The sequence below is a fragment of the Lissotriton vulgaris genome, chromosome 8 (genome assembly GCF_964263255.1).
Source record: "Lissotriton vulgaris chromosome 8, aLisVul1.2, whole genome shotgun sequence".
In the NCBI taxonomy this organism is placed as follows: domain Eukaryota; kingdom Metazoa; phylum Chordata; class Amphibia; order Caudata; family Salamandridae; genus Lissotriton; species Lissotriton vulgaris.
In genome coordinates, this window is record NC_141696.1 from 819,574,778 (window position 1) to 819,595,755 (window position 20,978).

Here is a 20,978-nt window from a genome sequence, read left to right on the forward strand (position 1 = left end):
TCTGACACGACGCTCTGACACAGCTCACGGGCTCCCTCCATTGGTCGTCAGCAATCCACTTCCAAAACGTGAAAGAGAATCCTACATTGGTGTTAAGTGGTATTAGAAAGACACACGCTGCTACAGCAATATAAAGAAACCTTAAATGCTATAATCAACTATATATATTGATGTACCCAGAGTACCCAACTAAGCAATATAGGATGAGTGCTTGAGCACTGAAATCCCAGGCAACACAAAAATTGGTGAATGCCTTGGCCAGCCTTTTGCACCCTGTGCTGGGTCCGTATGACCTTTGGCTTCTTGGATTTGAGTACCTCCCTCCCAGCTCTCCATCTACCTCTTCGGCTATGGGGTTGAACGTAAAGTATTTATCCTGGAGAGGCTTCCATGAGATGCCTGACCATTGACATGCTGAATTGGGCAGAGGAAGCAGTGTGTCACAATACACTTTTCTGCTGACTTTTGATATACCAATGTTATGGAAAGGTCACGTACTCAAGGCACTGCCCTCCTCTCTGTCTTGCCCCATCCGTTTCACTCACTTGGGCTTTCCTTTATATCTCTCCTGTCAGGCCTATGGGGAAACCTCAGGATGGCTTAAAGTGCTATTCAGTCAATTAAAACAACATAACAGCAGGGCCTTTGCAAACTGTTTCTTGATGGGCCGATCCCCACTTTGTGTGCGTGCTCCACCTGTCTTCTGCTCATCCACTAAATATCAACATGTATTCTTGCTGCTTCTCTTGAGTTTCAGTGCCTCACCATGAAGCAGTAAGGGAAGTGTTGTTTTGCCAGAACTGCGCTGGAAGCTAAAGAGAGCACACAAAATGCCTACATTTCAAAGTCATTCTTTTCTAGAATCCTGCTTTTCATGTGTACCTCAAGTAAAACAATATACTTTAATGTTGTACTTACACAGTGCAAGTCACTATCTTACAGATAATCTTACACTGATGATGAGACTGACAACACCCAAGCCAGGAAGCAGATCTGTCAACATTACTTAAGCAAATGTGAAGATTTAAAGATGCGATATTACTGCATATGCAGTGTTGGCACAGGAGGACTTAATTTGAGGATAGCGCACTCTGATGCATTCGAAACAGGAAGAGCAGCGCAGGTAGTACCACATCCACTGGGGTCTTGGTGATCAGCGATGCGCAGAGCTTTGATCTGTCAGAATCCAGGAACCTTGGTCCCAGGTGGGATAGATCGGTCAAAAAATTTGATCTCTTCCTATAACGGTAACGGGAATCTCAGCCAGAGTAATTTCTAATATTATTAGGTGGGCGTACAATTTATTACATGCAGCGCCAGACACCTTAAGACATCTGTTAAAATTGGAGACTTTTAGAGAGGAAGCATCAGGGTATACTTTTAATAGGAATATGGTGAAAGCCTTTGAGGGTCCTCAATGCACGGTTGCACTTTTACAGGAGTGGTCCCCAGTACACTTGACATTGTTTTTAAAACATCTGGCCCCTAGAATCAGTTATGAATCTGATAAAGAACATTGCAGTCAATTGAAGCATTATAAAGTGTTTGCAGATCTCTTCCTCGTGGCCATGAGCATAAAGGACAAGGAGCTAAAAGAAGACTTATAATGCACTGAGTGGGTCCAATTAAGAGCGCATTATCTATGAATTCGCCAAAGATGAGGCTGATACATATGACAAGATCAATGTCAGTTTACATTGCCACTTAGTGCCTCAGAGTAATGTGGACTATGAATGTTATTTACTCCACTCTACGCACCAGCAGTAAGGTGGAACTATTCTTGTTGTTGTCAATACTCGCAAGGCAAATTAACAATTGTGAATTTCACATAAACAAAAACAAAGATTCCCTCAAGTCCCAAGCCATTGAAGGTTGTGAGTGTCCTCTTTCCACCAGATGTGCCAAACCGCTGGGCTAAGATTCAGCAAATTGAGACCTACCAAATTGGTGCCATGCTGTTGTCATGGCCAAAATAACAGATGTGGGGTAAACTTCCTTTCACAACTTCGTCTCTTTTTTACCCTGAAATAGCATTCACTACTAATAATGAAAGTGGAAGTTGTTCTTGTGGGAAAGTCTAGGTCAGGGAGACGCCTCATTATGAACATTACAAAGAACACAGCTCTCTAGGATCCACAGAAAGTAATAGGCATGCAGGGGGTGTGTGAGGACAGCAAGGTAACACAAGGTGAGCTGATTCTCTCCTGCACTGCCAGGGCAGGACCTACCCTATCCCTTCATCTCTCATCCACACATGTGCAAGGTGCCCCTCTAGCTGGGGTCTGACATACAACCCTACTATGGCTCCTCCGACTGGGGCTTGTCCACATTTGGGATCCATCAAGAGCATGAGAAGGGCTTGTGGGGGGGTGAAACCCTGCTCAGCTTTTGGCATCCTTAGTCCTTGCAGGGGTATTGGAACCTGGGCCTTTTAAAGTCTGTGTTGTTGCTATTCAGTTTTCCAGAGTGGCAGCTCTTCCACATCCTTCCTCCTTCAAAGGGTGTACTTTGTACAGCAGTAGATAGTTTAAAATAAACAAAATGGAATGGTGCACAGCTACAACTTTTGCCAACATTTCACATTCTTGCCCTTTTGGTATCATTTTACTCATTTGACTATCTCTCCGCCTGGCACATGCCACTGAATGAATTACTAGGCGTTCTCTGATTACCCACATTTTTGGTGTAGGGGCATACAGCACCCCACTGCCCCTGTGGCTAAGCTGGTTGGTCCTTTTTATAACTACAGTTTTCATGTCTGTCTCTCACATATCGACACCCTTCAAACAGCCAGGCACTACTACATTCCATAACATGATAACCACACCTCAGTTGTCATCATGTTCTACTTGACAAGACTTCCCATATCGGCTCAAAAGAAAAACATCCTCCCAAGCACACTCCTGACATGCGTAACTTACTATCCAGGTGGGTAGGTTCTTCAAGCACCCCATTTTGGGAAGTAGGTACTATACAGTATACTAATAATACAAAAAAAATATCAGAGCAATGTGTGGTGGCGTTCTAGTTGTTCCGTCACCGGAACAGGAAGGGGAGCAGGAGGAAGCGGAAGGCGGCCATCTTGTTAGAGGCGCCGACCGCTGAGTGAGAGGTCGCAATTCCCGGCGCTCCAGCAATAAAGAAGTTATCTAGCAAATTATGAAGTGTTGGTGCATAATTCTAATTACCATAATGGCGACGAGGGTGGGATGCTCCTACTGCAATGTGTTTGGACACTACGAGAAAGTTTGCCGCCGGAAGCCCAAGGGGGCAATGGTCAGATACGTCGACCAAGAGCAACAAGAGACAGTGGACAACCAAGAGGAAGATGATGACTTAGAAGAGATCCTATACATTGATGTGCAGGTGTTAGAGATTGAGGGGTCTGAGTCGGACAAGCCGAGGCTGGACATGCACATAGGAGGGGTGCCCATAGAAATGATAGCGGACAGTGGCGCTCCCATCTCCATCATACAGAGACGAGTGTGGGAGGAGAAATTTGTCTCCAACATCGAGGAGGAACTACGTCCTATGGACCTGAGGCCGGTCACATACACTGGACAGAAGATTCCCATGTTGGGATACTGCCCCCTCCTGTTCGAATTTCGGGGCCGCCACGCAATGTGTAAGCTATACGTCGCAGAGAAGGGCCCATCAGTGCTAAGCTGGAAGGACCAGGGTGCATTGGGAATACAACTCAACCCAGGAGGCATTGAGAAAATTCTACTAATGGACATGGAAGAGAAAGATGATGCGGAGTCATGGCACAGAGCATACCCCAAAGTCTTCAACGGACAAATTGGAGAACTATCCAAGTAGAAACACCTCATAAAACTGAAGGAAGGAGCGAAACCTGTAGTACATAAGGTGAGGAACATCCCGTTCCGTTGCAGAGAAGCAGTACAGAAGGAGCTGGACAGACTGGAAAGGGAAGGAGTGATCAGAGCCATAGAGAGTGCAGAATGGCTTTCACCACTGGTGGTAGCCCAGAAACCCAACGGCAAAGTGCGGCTGTGTGTCGATGTCAGAGAACTGAACAAGAACATCGTGATCGACAAATTCCCTTTGCCCCGCATTAATGAGATGCTGGCGAAGACAAAAAACATCAAATGGTTTTCCACGGTGGATTTATCGTCAGCCTACCACCAGGTGAAACTGCACCCATCATGTTGCCACCTCACATCCTTCATCACGCCCTTCGGCTGCTACGAGTTCGTGAGAATGCCGTTTGGCCTAGCCTCAGCGGCAGCAGTCTTCCAAAAGATGATGCACAGGATTCTGAGGAACGTCGAAGACGTACAGTTCTTCCAAGACGACATCTTAGTCATGGGTAGAACCAAACAGGACCACAACGAGAAACTACACAAAGTGCTGCGCATGTTACAGGACAATGGATTAACAGCAGAATAGACAAAATGTAAGTTTGGAGTGCAATCTGTCACCTACCTGGGTCACGAGGTGAGTGAGAAAGGGATAGAACCAAAGAAGGCCAACATGGACGCCATCCTGGATGCCCCCACTCCGAGCAAGAAAGAGGATGTTCGGTCTTTCCTAGGGATGGCCGAGTATTACAGCAAGTTCATTCCTCACTTCGCAACAAAAACCCATCTCCTGCGCCAGCTGTTGAAGGAAAAGAACAAGTTCGTATGGAGCCAGGAGGAGCAGACAGAATTCGACTCCCTCAAACAGGAAATGGGAGCCACCATTCCCCTGACAGGGTTTGACCCGATGGCAGCATCAATCTTAACAACAGACGCCAGTGACCGTGGCTTGGGAGCTGTACTGATGCAGCAGTCCGAGAATGGAGACATGTCGACAGTCAGCTTTGCCTCAAGGTCTCTCGCACCCAATGAAGAAAAGTTCAGCGTGATTGAAAAAGAAATGCTGGCTGTAGTTTGGGCCGTAGAAAGGTTTCGGCAGTACTTGTGGGGAGCGAAATTTCTTGTGAGGACAGACCACAAGCCCTTACTCAAAGTGCTGACCTCCAGTGGCCATGCCCATGCGACCCCAAGGATCCCGAAAATGACACTCAGACTACTAGACTACGTGTATGAAGTGGAGCACATCCCGGGGCCGCAAAACAAAGTGGCAGATTTCCTTAGTAGAGCGGCAGCCATGGAAGAGGCAAATAACCTGGAGCAACATAGGTGGGAAGGATTTGTGGTGGCCACCATCCAGGAGACAGAGAACGTAATCAGTGCTCAGGAATGGGAAGAAGCCTACAAAGAGGACGACGACTTGGAAGCCATCAAGGGATATGTAATCCACGGGTGGCCGGAAAAGAGGCACCTCAGGGAGGACCTCAGGAGATTCTGGGAAGTAAGGGAGGAACTGTCGTTGGCAGAGAACCCGATATTCTTATTGCGAGGTGACAAAGTGGTTCCACCACGAGGCATTCTGAATCATCTGATGGCCTTACTGCATGAAGGACACCAAGGCATCACAAAGACTAAGGCCCTTGCTAGACAAGCGTACTGGTGGCCGGCCATCGATGCTCAATTAGAATGATATGTGCGGCAGTGCGAATCGTGTGCCAAGGCGGACAAATCACAGAGCATGCTGCGGCCACCCTTGGGAAGGTTCCCAGTCCCGGATGGTCCTTGGGAAATGTTATCGGTGGACATTATGGGCCCCATCCTCAACAGTGCAGGTACACAGAAGTACGTCATAGTTCTCATTGATAGATTTTCCAAGTGGCCGGAGGGGGAGGTGACAGAGAACGTTGACACGGAAGCAGTAGTGAATTTCTTGCGCTCCACGTTTGTCAGGGAAGGAATTCCGAAGGTAATCACGTGCGATAATGGACCGCAATTCACCTCAGCCAAATGGGAGGCCTTCACCGCCAGGAATGGGATAGAGGTCAAACACACACCCATCTACCACCCGGCAGGTAACGGCCAGGTAGAGCGTTTCAATCGAGTGATCATGGGCACCATCCAAGCGGCGATCAATGATGGATTGGACTGGGAGAAAGAACTGGAGAAAATGATCTGGGCCTATCGAATCACCCCAGGGAGCACGGGCTACAGCCCGTTTAAAGTTCTAAGAGGAAGAGAAGCCTTCACTAGAGACAACTTAGCATGAAGAAAACTAGTGGTGCAGAGCAAATGGTCACCTGCAGTGGTCAGAGGAAATCTGGAAAAGGCTCAAGAAACGTACACGACACACTTCAACAAGAAACGCAACGTGCAAAGTGCAGTACTGGAGAAGGGCGATTGGGTAAGGGTAAAACTAGCCGTTCTCAAGAAAAAGGGAGAGAGCAAATTCTCACCGCCCTTGCAGGTACTGGAACCCTACGCACGTTCGGCCTTGCTCAGTGATGGGAAAGTGTGGTCACAGGACAGAATGGCAAGGTGTAGCAAGATCATCAAATGGAGTAACGAGGAAGAAGAAGGCGCAGAGTATGTAGAAGAGGGTGAAGAAGTATGTGACAGAAGGCGAAATGAGGAGGTCGAAGAAGGAATGCAGCAAGTGAAAGATAGTGAAGGTGAAGGAGGAACGAACGAGGGAACGAGGAGCTGGTGCAAGGAAGAAAGCAGTGAGGAAGTGATTGAAAGAGAGGGAGAAAGCGCAGGAGGAAGTCTGAACCGGAAGGAACTGGGAGAAGGTGGTATTGAAGCGGTGAGAACCAGAGCGGGAAGGACTGTAAAGGTACCGGAGAAGTTCAAGGACTTTGATATGAACTGGAAGTAAGGACATCATTGTTACATTGTTTGTATTGATTAAAAGGGGGGAGATATGTGGTGGCGTTCTAGTTGTTCCGTCACCGGAACAGGAAGGGGAGCAGGAGGAAGCGGAAGGCGGCCATCTTGTTAGAGGCGCCGACCGCTGAGTGAGAGGTCGCAATTCCCGGCGCTCCGGCAATAAAGAAGTTATCTAGCAAATTACGAAGTGTTGGTGCATAATTCTAATTACCATACAATGGCACATATGACACAACTAGTAGAGGAGATGCAATATCACCGTTAAAAGAAACACGTCAAGGCCTGCTCTCTCAGTAGGAGAAAGACAACTTTGTGTAGCCTTTGCCAGTGGAACCTAGTTGTTGTGAGTCAAAAATGTTACATTCGAACCCATGTGACACACGTTTAAAATAATAGGACTATGATTATTGCAAGATGATTCATTTATATCTAGGTATTATTTTACATATAAAGCTAGCTGTGCATGTGATGAACTCGGTTAGGGCATTGTTTCTTCAATTTTCGATCATTGTCAGACCCTGTTTAGGTCTATTTTCTGTGCGCCTTAAATGTTCCCTTCTGCCAGATATTCCACAGCTTGTTCTGGTTATCAGTGAAAAGGTTCAGGCCCTCTTGCATGTCTCCTCCCCCCTTCCCCAGTGCTCCCCCTCCCTGCCTGCTCCCAGGCCTCCCCTCTTCACGTCTCCTCCCCCTGCCGCTGTGTGTTTGTTCTGACAGCAGGAAGCTTCCTGTCCAGGCTTTCAGTTTGGGCTGCCGGTGCCCGGCTCCTGCGGTGCTTGCTTGTGTCTCCTGCCCCCTTCCTCCCGGTGTGACCTGTTCTCCTCTCACACTTCCGGGTCGGTGCCTTCCTCTCACCGTCGTCTGCCTTGGACCCGGCTCGCTGCTCCTCTTCACCACGAGCCCCGGCGCTTCACCGAGGGCCATGGCGGGGGTGCGGGCCCCCCTGGCCGCCGTGCTGCTGGTGCTGTGCTGCTCGGCGCCCTGCCTGGGCCGCTCCCTGGAGTGGTACACGGCGCTGGTGAACACGGCCTACACGGATCCGGCCAGCAACCTGACGGTGCTGGGGAGCACGGAGAGCGGCCGCTACGGGGACAGCTCGCCCAAGGAGAGCGTGCAGGGCCTGGTGGGGGTCCCGAGGGCCGCGCTGGCCCCCGAGGCGCCCCCCGAAGCCCTGGAGGGCTGTGCGGCAGACACGGAGTACTATGTGCCGGGGGCCGCCGCCTGGCCTCACCCCCCAGGCGAAGGCGAGGAGGGCGTCGCCGGTTCGTGGATCGCGCTGGTGGCCCGGGGGGGCTGCACTTTTAAGGAAAAGGTCTTCAACGCCGCCCGCAGGAACGCCGCCGCCGTGGTCATTTACAACGAGCCCAAGGCGGGCAACGCCACCGTGTCCATGTCTCACATAGGTAAGAGTCTTCCGTCGCCCCTTCCCACACACTACCCTACCCCTTGCCGTACCCATGACCCACAACGCTAATCGCCCCTCACTACCCCCTTCTACGTGTGCAAGATGCTCACTACAGACACAGGTAAGACATCTCTCCAACTAGGAGTGCCACCTCTCTCCCTCCCCCTCACCACCACCCTATTCTTCGTCTAGAAGAGGCTCCCAGCCAACGTAAGAATAGGTTCTTCGAGAACTAGGGTAACACCATAGTCTGCCCCAATACCACCTCCACACACAGCCCCCCACCACCTCTCTGTAAGAGGCTTCCTCATAAACATAGATACCACAACAAGTGCCCATCCCTGAAATCCTGTTTTCAGACCTCCTCCTCACACAGCTCCGGGTATCACCGCGTTCTACCTCTGTAAGAGACCCCCTCCCCCCCCCCCCCCGAACATAGACATGGCGCCAACAGGAGTGCCCCAAGCTTCTAGATCACCCCACACGCAGCCCCCCCCCCAGAGTTCCTTCCCCCCCACAGCTGACTACTGACCCCCTTCCTTCAACACACCAGCTCCTTAGAGAAGCCACCCCACATTACTGATGCCTGTCTGAGCACTAGAGTAGGCGCACACACAACACAGCCTTTCACACCAAGCTACCCACAAAGATCAACACAATATGAAACCATCTCCACCGCCCCTGTCAAAACTGCTTATTGCTTTTGACTAAAAGGCTCTAACACCAGCTCGGGGCCCCTGTGTGTTTTAATTTCCGGCTGCAGACACACTCATGTTGTTACCACTCTAACACTAGAAGGCATTTAGTACTCCAAGATCCATGTGTCGGTGGGAAAAAAACAAGGTCTTAAGTGTTTTTTTATTTAATATATACTTCATCTTGGGGGGAAAATAGGGTTTATAAAGCGCTAGTAACATTTGAAGCATCTTGAAAGCACGATCATGTCATGCCAAGACTGTTCGATAGGGTTCGCATGGTACAGGAGAGATTTCTGATGTGGTTGCAGCAACTGTCATTTCGTTTTTTTGTTATGATATTTTAGTTGGTTATAACGCGCTGGCCTAATTACAGTTGGGCGTTAAGCCTACGGTAACATCATCTGTTTCTTCCACCTTGGAATTCAGGTGGTTGATCGGATAAAATCCTCGCTTCTGGACAGAGTTAGGAGAGTTTTTTTTTAACTTGGTTGTTGGAATGGTATTAGGTTGTGTTTGGTAGGCCTTAGGTCCCTAGTCATGCACTTTGTGTGCCCTTATATGTAAGAGGACTGTTTCACACCTAAATCTTCCTGAAGCAGACTTGTACCCCCTACACTCAATACCGCACAACCCCATACAGCCTGCACCTTTATACACACAGACGGGCAATACAATCATGGTCACTGTAGTAAACTCTGGCAAAGGCCACATTCACACACTGCAACAGACTCCCCCCCCCCCCCCCCCCCATTATCCCTACGTCGGCACCAGCTTGTTCTTTAGCTACATTTGCATACCCATACAAGATGTCATTGACCTCAGTGACCTTATTTTCACCCCACCCAGCACCCACTTACCACAGAGAGCACCTGCCCTGATGTTAAAGGTGCCGACCATGTACTATGAAGTTTACACCTGTACCAGTCCACCATAATGGCCTCTATCGTATTCTTAATGACCTCTGTTGGACTAATTTGACGTGTCTTCCTCTCCCCTGAAATCGTTTCTCCCCCCACTAAACTCTGACACCGACAAGCAGCAAGCGCGAGCTAAGCATTGTTTGGGCCCAGGAAGGAGCACACGAAGAGGGCGTTTCTTTGTCTTTCAGAGGCATTGGTTGCCTAAGGAGGGGCACTTTAGGGGGTCCACCCCATAACTGCCAATTGTCCTTCGCCGAAGGTGGGGGAGGACGACGCCATAATTATTGCTTTGACCCATAGCTACCAGTTGTGGCCAGTGACTTTGAATGTGGGTCACCAATCACGCGTCCCCTCTCGATAATTGGCACTGTAATTATGCATCAGCCCGAGGCGAGACCACCGAGGTGCTCGCCCTCACCCCGGGCTAGATTTAAGTTGCATCCACTAAACAAACCGACTGTGGTTGAGGTGACGTGATTAAGAGGTTGGTCATTATGTCGTCTTCAGGTACCCCTTAATAAACGTGTTTGCTTGTTCCAACGAACGAGTAGAGCTCTGATCTAACGAATTCTCCAGTGTCCCCTGTTCCCATGTACTTTACTTTTAAGCAATTCCAGCGAAAACCCACAGTTTGAGTGATCCTTTTATTTTTGTGAAACGTTCTGCAGAACAAAGGTCTGGCCGTTGGTCTTACGTGTATATCGTTGGCTTTTATCCCGGTGCACACCCACAACAGCTCAGAAGGGTCGATCTTGTGCAGTGGCCAAGTACACCCCAGAACTTTTTCTTTGACATGTGACTTTGACCTTGAGGCTGCAGCTGAAGTATCGTGTGCTCTGTTTGCCCATTTCCCCCTGATAGAAAACCATGCAATTGAAGGGGAATAATCCCGTCGGTATGCAGTGCCCACCTCGCGGTCTCATGGCAGTGTTCATTTGTCGGTCTCATTGCTTGATGCTGGTACAAGAATTTCGTGTGAACGGGCATACCAGGGTTGTATGCAGAGAGCGTTTCCCTGTCTTGTTCGACTTTTACCTTAAATCTCCCCTTTTGGTGGTGGTGGTGGTGTGGGGGGGGGGTGACACTCTCTAAAGCGTCGATTTTTTTGGTAGCATGGCATTGAGGAAGAATGCGTTTTTAGGGATGCTTCGTCTTTTTTTTGGGGGGCAGGGTGGAGGTTGTCTATGCGATGCTGAACTGGGGCAGTTTTGTCGCCCATCTTCCCCACACGTTTTCCTCTGCAGACGGAACGTGTCTGAGCACTTTTTAAAGGCAAGCATACATGCAGCCCCCCACATCCAAAGCTTTAGCATCTGCGCCGCCTTTTAGATTCAGCAAGCACAGATGGGTATGCTGCCTGTCGTGCAGATGCTACTTTAATTTCTACAGCTCTACATGCAATAGTGCAAACGTGCTGAAGGGAAAACGAAGAGAGGTCAAAATACAAATAATACGTTCCAATATTTGTTCACTTATCCGCCTCGCACATGTTTGGTGAAAGGCACAGAAAATTTTGAATTGAAATTTTGATTTTGTGTTTCAGAGCAGGTTGTTGGGCGACATTATGTTAATGCTAAAAGAACAAAGAAACCTTTTGGCTCGTAAGAACAATTTCCACCTGATCACGATGGAATCACTGCTGACTGACGCCTTAGCCCTCCAGGAAGTAGAGGTGGACGAGCAAACATATTCACACGGCGAGCCGAGCCCAGGGTCTGGCTTGGCTCTTAAAGTCGTGCACGAGCCGAGCCCTTAGAAAGTTTGCCCTGTAAAGCATGCAGAAACTTTGACATTAATTAGCACGTCACGTTACAGCGCTGCACTGAGAAGTGCTTTTTAAAAGAGGCAGTTTTAAAACCTGAACTTAAACTGTTCCTGCCCACCCTCCCCCTGACGACAGTACTATTAGTGAACTAAGAGGCAAGCAGTTGTCATGTGAACCCTGTGTGTCGCTAGATTCTTATAGACCGAGCAAAATTATAGTCTATTAAATCAAACACAATAGGTTTTGTACACCTGGTGTTCTGAACTTACACATTTGAAGGTGCTTTAATATGCAGTATAGAAAAAAAACAGGATTGGTTAAAAAAAAAAAGTTTGCCTAGGATCACGTAATTTGGTTATGCGGGCCACTCTAGATTAATCCAGGGTTTCTACTTTCACTGTGTACAAATCAGCCACTAAATGTCTATTTGCCCCCCATTTTTACCTCAAATGTTAATATGTTTTTACCTTCGTGCATGAGGGTGACAGACAGAAGCCACATGCTAGCTCTGCTCCAGGTTTTAACAGGATCTCGAGCTGATCCAGAGCCAAGCTTTAGCCTCGACCCTGGCTCGAGTTTTCATTGACTGGCCCACCTCTACCAGGAAGTTCTCAGTATTGAATGCTTTCTGGTTAGTGTGGTATGGCTGTCAGGCCTCTTCAGCGGTTTGTAATGATTATTTTCTGTTCTACATGCTCTCTGGAAGCATTGTGGAGATACTTGCTAAGGTTTATAGAAAGTGGAAACTAAAAATCAGGGCGAAAGTGGTGCAGTCCTAGGCTAGGCACTATTATTAGAAACAAAAGTGGGACTAGGTGAAAACCACCATTCTCCATTCAGTCGGACACTTCTGCTTCTCCTCAGATGCTACATGGTCCCTTTCCTAACCACGTTGTAATGTAAAGCAAGGGAGAGTAACCTTTCTTGTGGCAAGGGAACAGGGTAAATAGTAACCAACAAACGCAAAGAGTTCCCTTGAGTTTCTATATCTTAGATCTTATAGAATTTAAGATCTCCAAAAAGATCCCATGGGGGTCTCACTGTAGTTTCAATGACACAATTGTTCATGCACTCTACTCTCTTGTGGTTCCGTTAAAGCTTGAGAGAGTAGAGTGCATGAACAATTGTGTCATTGAAACTACAGTGAGACCCCCACTGGATCTTTTTGGAGATCTTAAATTCTATAAGATCTAAGATATAGAAACTCAAGGGAACTCTTTGCGTTTGTTGGTTACCCTTTCCTAACCACTGCCACACAATTGTGTCCCATGTATTTTGAGAGCATTTATTAGGCGAGCTCATTACAAATAAATCTCCAGGTATCTACAAAAAACGGTCAACTAGACTAGAATATGGCAATTGCTGGGATAGCAATGTTTTTCAGTTTTATGGCATGGTAGCAGATCTTGGGTTTCTTACAGGAGATAAGGGCTCCAAAGGATTGCATTTGTGACTGTAAACCTTTTTATAGAGTGTAGTAAAGGTTGTTAGGATAGGTTTCAGAGTTAACATTTAGTACTTGAGTGTTTTAATTTTTTATTTCGGTGCAGTGCTCCTGTCCAATGTTGCAATAGTTCAGTGCTAGTGTAAGCAGTGTTTAAGTGAGTTCTGGCGCTGAAAAAAAAACATTTAATTGACATTTCCTGTCAAATTCTGTATGCTGATATGGGGTTGGAAGAAGAATTGAGTCAAGAGTAACTGTAAGACTTTTTATGAAAGACAATGTGACTCATAATTGAGGAGCGGTACAGAAGGATTGAAAAGCGGATATCTATCTGGGTGATCCTATAGTTACTAACTGTTTTTATGACGTTGAAGCACAGCGATGTTTGAGATCATCCAAGCGTTGGTGCATTCCACTGTCTGTCAATTGGATGGTTTGATGTGATCTATGTCCTGGTAGGCAGGCCTACATGGACTTGAGTGCCGGCAACATAGATGTGGAACACAATAATTTACGGTTTTAACAAATCTCCTGGGGCTGCATGCAGATTTTGAAGCTACAGTCCTTCTTCTGGCAGCATGCAGTACTCCACATAAGCCTCAGCAATGGTAAGTATTTCACAAGCTCTGTTTTCTGCTGAAAATATTAATCTATGAGCACTCTAACTTTTTATTGTTTTTGTTTTGCTTTCTCCTCATGCCCTCGTCAAATTGTTTGCCCATCTAATTTTTTTATCTTTGCTCACCAATACACCTTCTCTATTAATTTGAGTTAAGATCCTTAAATCGTTTGACTAAGTAGATTTGCTAATATGTTACTTGTAAATACTCTTCAAGTTCACAAAGGACCATAGCTTGTATAGGGTCATTGAGCCTGTTCTACACTTACAATTGCGCTGCAATACTTTTGAACTTTATAAATGGATCTTATTTTTTTAGTGTTTGTTTGATCTGGCCCAGGATCAGCCTCATTTCATAAAAAAAATACACATATTATTAGTGTGTTCAACTGCCATCCACATTTTGCTCCCACCAGCCGTGGCGTACAAGATTGGATAACTGTCAGTGCTTCAGCCTTTGGCTCTCTAGCACAGAATGTGACAACATTGTGTCTGATCCGATGTGCAAATCTGTCTAAAAAGAAGTGCCCTTCGTTACCAGGAGTGGTGAAGTAATAATTTTTTATGTGATTCTTTCCTTTATTCCTTTTTGTGTTTCAACTACAGACAGCCTTAGCTGTCTGTTGCCGAAACCTATTATTTCTAGTACATTACTTTTTAATAGAGTAGGTTTAATTTCAGCCATTAGCTTATGATTGGATGGCTTTGTTGTCTCTTACTCCCCTGCTCCTGATTCAATGGTTTTCCTCCGTACCCATGTTTATTTTCAGCACCTATCCGAGTGCATCTTTTCTTGCTCTCTACCGGTCTTTCACATGCCTGTCTTCCACTCGCTCCCCCTGCTCCCAAAGCTACCCACCATTTGGTCATCCTGCTCTATATGTTCAATGTAACTTTCTTTTATCTCTATTTTTTTTATTTCTTTTTACCACTCCAACAGAGTGCATGTGTTTCTTTGCTCTGTCACCCTGGTTTTCCTACCACATGCCCTCTTTCCCTTCTCCTCTCACTAATGGTCCCTGTTCCCCTCCCAGTCCCCCATCCTAGTCCTAGTGAACATTTTTTTACAGGAGCCCAGTGGCTTCAAAGAGCTGCTGTGCCACTTGCATCCATTGTCACGCTTTGCGGGTACTTTAAATTTTAAAAATTTATTTGTCATTCTAACGTGGCCACCTACCATATTAGGCATGTCCAGATGCATCACAACATATGGTTCATGAAGCATTGCTTCGATGTGACACATGCACGCGCATCAGTGGCCATCTTGGAATGGATGGTGGTAAATGCAAAACCCACTTCAAGAATGCTAGCCAGGCAAAGTGATGCACCTTGATACATCGACACTTGTGCAAGCTGCAAAAATCATTTGCAAACTCAATAGCTCAGACCAGACCCATTTGCTTTGCCAGTGCTTGTGACTGTTTAGACATCCTTTTGTGTTTAAACTGTGAATTTAGGCGTGTTACGCATCAGCCAAACTACTTAGTTTGAAAATATGTAATGAGAAATGCTGCGATCTCATGAATAAGAGGATGAAATAATTCTGCGCTCAAGCTTGGAAGGACAGAAACCATATCTGAGGAAAGCATTTTGGACCCACAAACATTTGGAAATGTCTTGACAGTTGATGAATTTGAGGAGCATTGGAAATTGTTTTTTTCACCGTATGACTGGCTTATGAAGTGACACTTATAAATGCACCGGCCACATGTGGGCGTTTCACCAATTCTTTTTAGGTCTCACCTGCTAATGCGCTTGCGCATTGCTGGCGAGAGATATTGGGGCTTAACCAGAGCTTAACCATCGGGCGATTCCATGCAGTGTCCGTGAAAAGCCCGTGCACATCAAATCCATCTGCCTCCCTCCCACAGGCATCCCCCAGCGTGCGCTCTGCCTCAGGCATTTCTCCTCCCCTAATTATTCACTGACCACGGCCGGCCGGCCGGCCGTACTTTCACTTTCACGGCCGCCAGGCCGTGCGACAGGCGCTCTTATCATAATGTAACACCACTACAGGCTTGTTTTCTTTGTTTACTTTGCTGTGACTTTTGACATTATTTGACAGAAAGGCAAACACATTTACTAAACAGTGACTGTTACTTAGTCTTTCTTCGCGCCATTCTCTCCTTTTGTCCTTTACTTATTGTTTATCCTTGTGTCCGCAACGTTTTTCTCCCATTTCCTTAATATTTTTTCTTCAGCATTATACTGTTGGGATTTTTTTTCTCCTGTTTTCAATATGTATAACATTTTTGCTTTTTTTTAAATCACTGCCTGCTTGTTTTTAGCCTGATGAGCGTGACTCTGGTTTTCCTCTCCACGGCACGTGAAGTGTATGCAGACGTATACATTGTCCATGAGAGGGCGCCCAATACCCCCAACCCAACCACGGCAGCCACGATGTCTCTGGCTGGACAGCCAGGATTACCAAGTGCACTCCAGACGGCCGCGCCCGGCTCCTGCTGTTGTTGATCTAGTCTGCGAGTCGCTTTTCATCTTTTTATCCCAGGCAGGATGCCAAACCGTTTGTTTAAGTCTTCAGGTATCGTTAAGTAGCACAATAGGAAGATATCATCTCAGAGTCTCCTTACATGCCAACATTTCGAAAGAGTAAAAGAGGGGTTAATGAATGAAATCGGGGAAAATTATTTCCCCTGTTGATTAGCATTCGATCAGAGACCATTTTAGGCGAGACAGCTAAAATAATGCAATTTTTGTCTTTAAAAAGCCTGAATCAGGTCTGTTGACATGTTTGGATGCGGTCTTCTTGTTAGACCAACAAGGCTGAGGTGCGAGGCTGAGGTTACAGCGCTACTAGGAGCTGTAACCTCAGGCAGAGGGAAGCTTGTCGATTCAGCTCATGGCTGACAAGCCACGAATCTCTCATGCCCAGTTTAATGTATATTGCATGGTACATAAAAAGGGTTGTTATGTCTGGGGTGATGGATCATGGTTTAGGGGTTCTTAAGGAGGGAAGAATCATTTTATACTCCGAACGCAATTGGCTGCTATTTCTGGTTTTCAGTAGCTGTGGGCAACATTTTTGTTACACCACGAAATCTGTGGCATTCGGTTTTAAAATTAAGAAAAACGATACACCTGTAATTTCAAGTCTGTTCTGGTAAACAAATCGTATTGTAGGAGCAGAGTAACAATACAAGCAAGCTGAACATGAGCAGTTCGTTCTTCATGGTACTTGAGGTTTATGCCCTTATCATTTTGCTTTAGCTGAAATGCGTCCAAAATGGACACGAGGATGCACTTTGTTCTAAAATACAGATTTTCAGACCCTACTTGCATTTAGTGTTTTTTACATACATTTTCTGAAATTTCATGTAATTACACACAAGGGAAGTGCTTTAGGGTCCTTAGTTTTCACACAGACGAAAAAAATGCCATCCAACAGAGGAAAGTGTCAGAGTCCATCCAGCGGCAAGCGCATCTGTCTGAGCCTTGGCATCAGACTTCAAAGGAATGCGCTCCCGCCCCCCAGCCACAGCAATGCAGAGAGCTTGGTTTTTTTTTTTGCATCCGTTTCGCGGGGAAGCCTTGTTTTGTTCAGCGTTCTCTGCACCTTTCAAAGCCTACCATGCTTGTTTACAGTAGCCTTGCTGTTGCTGTGTTGCCATCTCTCTAGGGATACTCAGCTTGAAAACACTCGACTTGCTAGCTGCAATGCTACATCCGCTATGCTTTGCCTCTAGAAGCGTTGATCCCTCGCAGACTGTGCTGACTCTGCCCCTCCTGATTCTGAAACTGACCCAACGCAGTTACCACGCAGTCTCTTCTCTCTGTCTTATGATGTCTGCCCTGCCACCATTTACTTTGGACTCTCACCCTCTCACCCTCACACACCCTCACACCCTCTCACCCTCACTCACCCTCACAACCCTCTCACCCTCACTCCCCCTCACACACCTCACCCTTACACCCCCTTACACCCCCTCACTCTCACACCCCATCACCCTCACACACCCTCATCCTCACCCTCACACCCTCTCAACCTCACCCACCCTCACGTCCCCTCACACCCCTTCACCCTCACATCCCCTCACCCTCACATCCCCTCACCCTCACATCCCCTCACCCTCACATCCCCTCACCCTCACATCCCCTCACCCTCACATCCCCTCACCCTCACATCCCCTCACCCTCCCTCACACCCCCTCATCCTCACTCACTCTCACCCTCACACCCCTTCAGCCTCACACCCCCTCACCCTCACACCCCCTCACATCCCCACCCCTCACACCCCCACCCCTCACACCCCCACCCTCACACACCGTCACCCCCACACCCCCTCACCCTTACACCCCCTCACCCTCACTCACCCACCCTCACCCCCACACACCCATTCTCCCCCACCCCTCACACCCCCACCCTCACACACCGTCACCCCCACACCCCCTCACCCTTACACCCCCTCACCCTCACTCACCCACCCTCACCCCCACACACCCATTCTCCCTCACCCTCACACCCCCTCACCCTCACACACACCCTCACCCACTCACCCCACTCACACCCCTCACCCCCTCACAGCCCCTCACACCCTCTCTCAACCTCACACACCCTCACTCACCCTCACACCCCTCACCCCCCTCACCATCACACCCTCACCATCACACCCTCACCATCACACGCCCCCTCACCACCTCACCCACCCTCTCACCCACCCTCTCACCCACCCTCTCACCCACCCTCTCACCCACCCTCTCACCCACCCTCTCACCCACCCTCTCACCCACCCTCTCACCCACCCTCTCACCCACCCTCTCACCCACCCTCTCACCCACCCTCTCACCCACCCTCATACCCCCCTCACCCACCCTCATACCCCCCTCACCCACCCTCATACCCCCCTCACCCACCCTCATACCCACCCTCACCCACCCTCATACCCCCCTCACCCCCTCCTCACCAGCATAGCATAACACAACGTAGCATAGCATAACAAAACACAACAGCATAGCAAAACACAACACAGCATAACAAAACACAACATAGTATAACAAAACAAAGCATAGCATAACAAAACAAAGCATAGCATAAAAAAACAAAGCATAGCATAACAAAGCATAGCAAAACAAAACATAGCATAACTAAACACAACAAAACATAGCAGAACAAAACACAACAAAACATAGCATAACAAAACATAGCATAACATAGCATAACAAAACATAGCATAACATAGCATAACATAACGAAACATAACGAAACGAAACGTGACGTGACATAACATAGCAAACACAACAAAACGTAGCATAGCAAACACAACAAAACGTAGCATAGCAAACACAACAAAACGTATTATAGCAAACACAACAAAACGTAGCATAGCATACAGCATCACTCGGCATCACTATGTGCTACCACAGCATCACTATGTGCTACCACAGCATCACTATGTGCTACCACATCATCACTATGTGCTACCACAGCATCACTATGTGCTACCACAGCATCACTATGTGCTACCACAGCATCACTATGTGCTACCACAGCATCACTATGTGCTACCACAGCATCACTCGTTCGCCATCACAAAATCACTATGTGCTACCACAGCATCACTCGTTCGCCATCACAAAATCACTATGTGCTACCACAGCATCACTCATTCGCCATCACAAAATCACTCCGTGCCACCACAGCATCAATCTGTGCAACCATTCAACAACACCTGGTTCAAATATGTTCTCTCAATGTTTCAAGCTTTATTACAAATGTAACAAAAAGATGTCAATATTTCACTTCTGTTCTTCGATTTCGTCACAATAAAATACACGGAACATAATCTTCACAAAAGTTTTGGACAAAACTTTAAGCTATTGCCATTATAAATTACTATTATTTTACTTAAGTATTAATTATTGAAAAAAATGTAAAAGCCATTGCTATTTGTAATATCAATACATGTAAGTGACGTAAATACAACACATTGCATTACAAATGCTATAGGTGTCACATTTGCAAAAGTTATAACTATTGGCATTGTAAATGACAAAGCTATTAATTTTGCTATTTTCAAAAACAAAACCTAAATAAAAAATTTGTCATTTACAATACCAATAGCTCAAACGTTCCTAATGCGAGACCTATTGCATTGCAAATGCTTGTTTATTTTGAAATCATTCTTGTCATCCTAATGCCACACAGGTGTGTTCAATGGATTCCATCAATACTTCTCTGGAATATTGGTCAAGGTGGAGACAATGCTTTTCAGCAGAAGGGCAGTAAATATATTGTGCTCCTAGTCAGCAAAACTGATGGGGTCAAAGTAAGGAACACTATCTCAAGCCTTGACCAAAGGAAGGTGATGGGTGAACTGACAACAAGAACCAGTGAGACTGAATGAGTAGGTACCAGTGGTATTGCAGATGGAGAAGAAATCGGTAGACTGAATGGCCCTGCCAGCATTCGCTCTTACAACAGTGTCAATACATAAACCACGTCCAAGTATCTCAAACTTTTCTGAGGACTTTTAACAGAAGAATAAGTCATGCAGGTTTTCATTTGAGACTGATTGTACAGCGAATGAAATGTCCCCTTTCCTCAAGGAACCTGCATATTTTCCTTTGCATTGCTCAGTCTTACCTCTGTGTGGGATTTTTAAAACATTGTTTTTGTTAATTTACCAGTTCTACTTGGAATTTGTTTGTTGCAGCTAGTAAGTTTTGCTTTAAACTGAAGCCCGAGCACCAAAGCTAGCGACCCACAATGAACCACTCCTCTGTCTGGCTAACGTTTTGAGAAAGAGGACTCCATCCATATTCCCTTTCACCCATTTACCCTGTCTCGGGTCCTCATTTACATCTCAGCAGTGACCTGTTCAATTCAACTTTATGGTTGTCTAAAGCTTTATACCAATAACAAAACATCCCATTCTTCTCTTTAATCTCATATCATGTCTTCTAAGTATCGCAGATCAGCCGAAAATAACTTACCCACCGTGATTGTTTATTCTACCCATTGCAATTAATTGTATTGCCCTTTCCTCCCTCGCTGCGTTTTCTCCAGAGAAGCCATGCTTTAATTCTTAAGCTGGTGCTAATATTCATGTGTTATAAACTACTCGACTTTTTGTGGACTCCTTGTCAACCCTGTTTAAGATCATTACACGCTCATATCCTAAGGTAACATGATGTAATTTAATATTCTGAAGCTCCCCTGGTAGAACCTTTTGGGATCAAAAGGTGTTCGAGTCAAGGGACTAGCTAAATCTTAGTTTTGTTAGTTCAAATAAAACATTATAACACTGCAGGGTACTTCATAATTATTGGAAAGGGGTATATATTTAATTTGTCTTGAAGTAATTATCACATAAAGAATTTCACCCTTCTGTCAGTTTTAGAAGACATAGGGCTTCAGTGTCAGTTAAATATGTTTTTTAAAATAATTTATATAACCAGATGCATTC

The 20,978-nt window shown here is 46.5% G+C and overlaps 1 protein-coding gene across 2 annotated transcripts in view; it reads left to right on the forward strand.

Moving 5' to 3' along the window:
- Positions 1 to 7,387: 7,387 nt before the first annotated feature.
- Positions 7,388 to 20,978, forward strand: part of RNF149 (ring finger protein 149) — a 120,204-nt gene continuing 106,613 nt past the window's right edge. Inside the window, exon 1 of one of the 2 annotated variants that reach the window (XM_086934712.1) lies at positions 7,388 to 8,107. In XM_086934712.1, coding sequence (XP_086790838.1) covers positions 7,627 to 8,107 — 481 coding nt within the window. In that variant the 5' untranslated portion in view covers positions 7,388 to 7,626. The remainder of the gene's footprint in view (positions 8,108 to 20,978) is intronic. The other variant, XM_086934713.1, reaches the window with a different exon arrangement.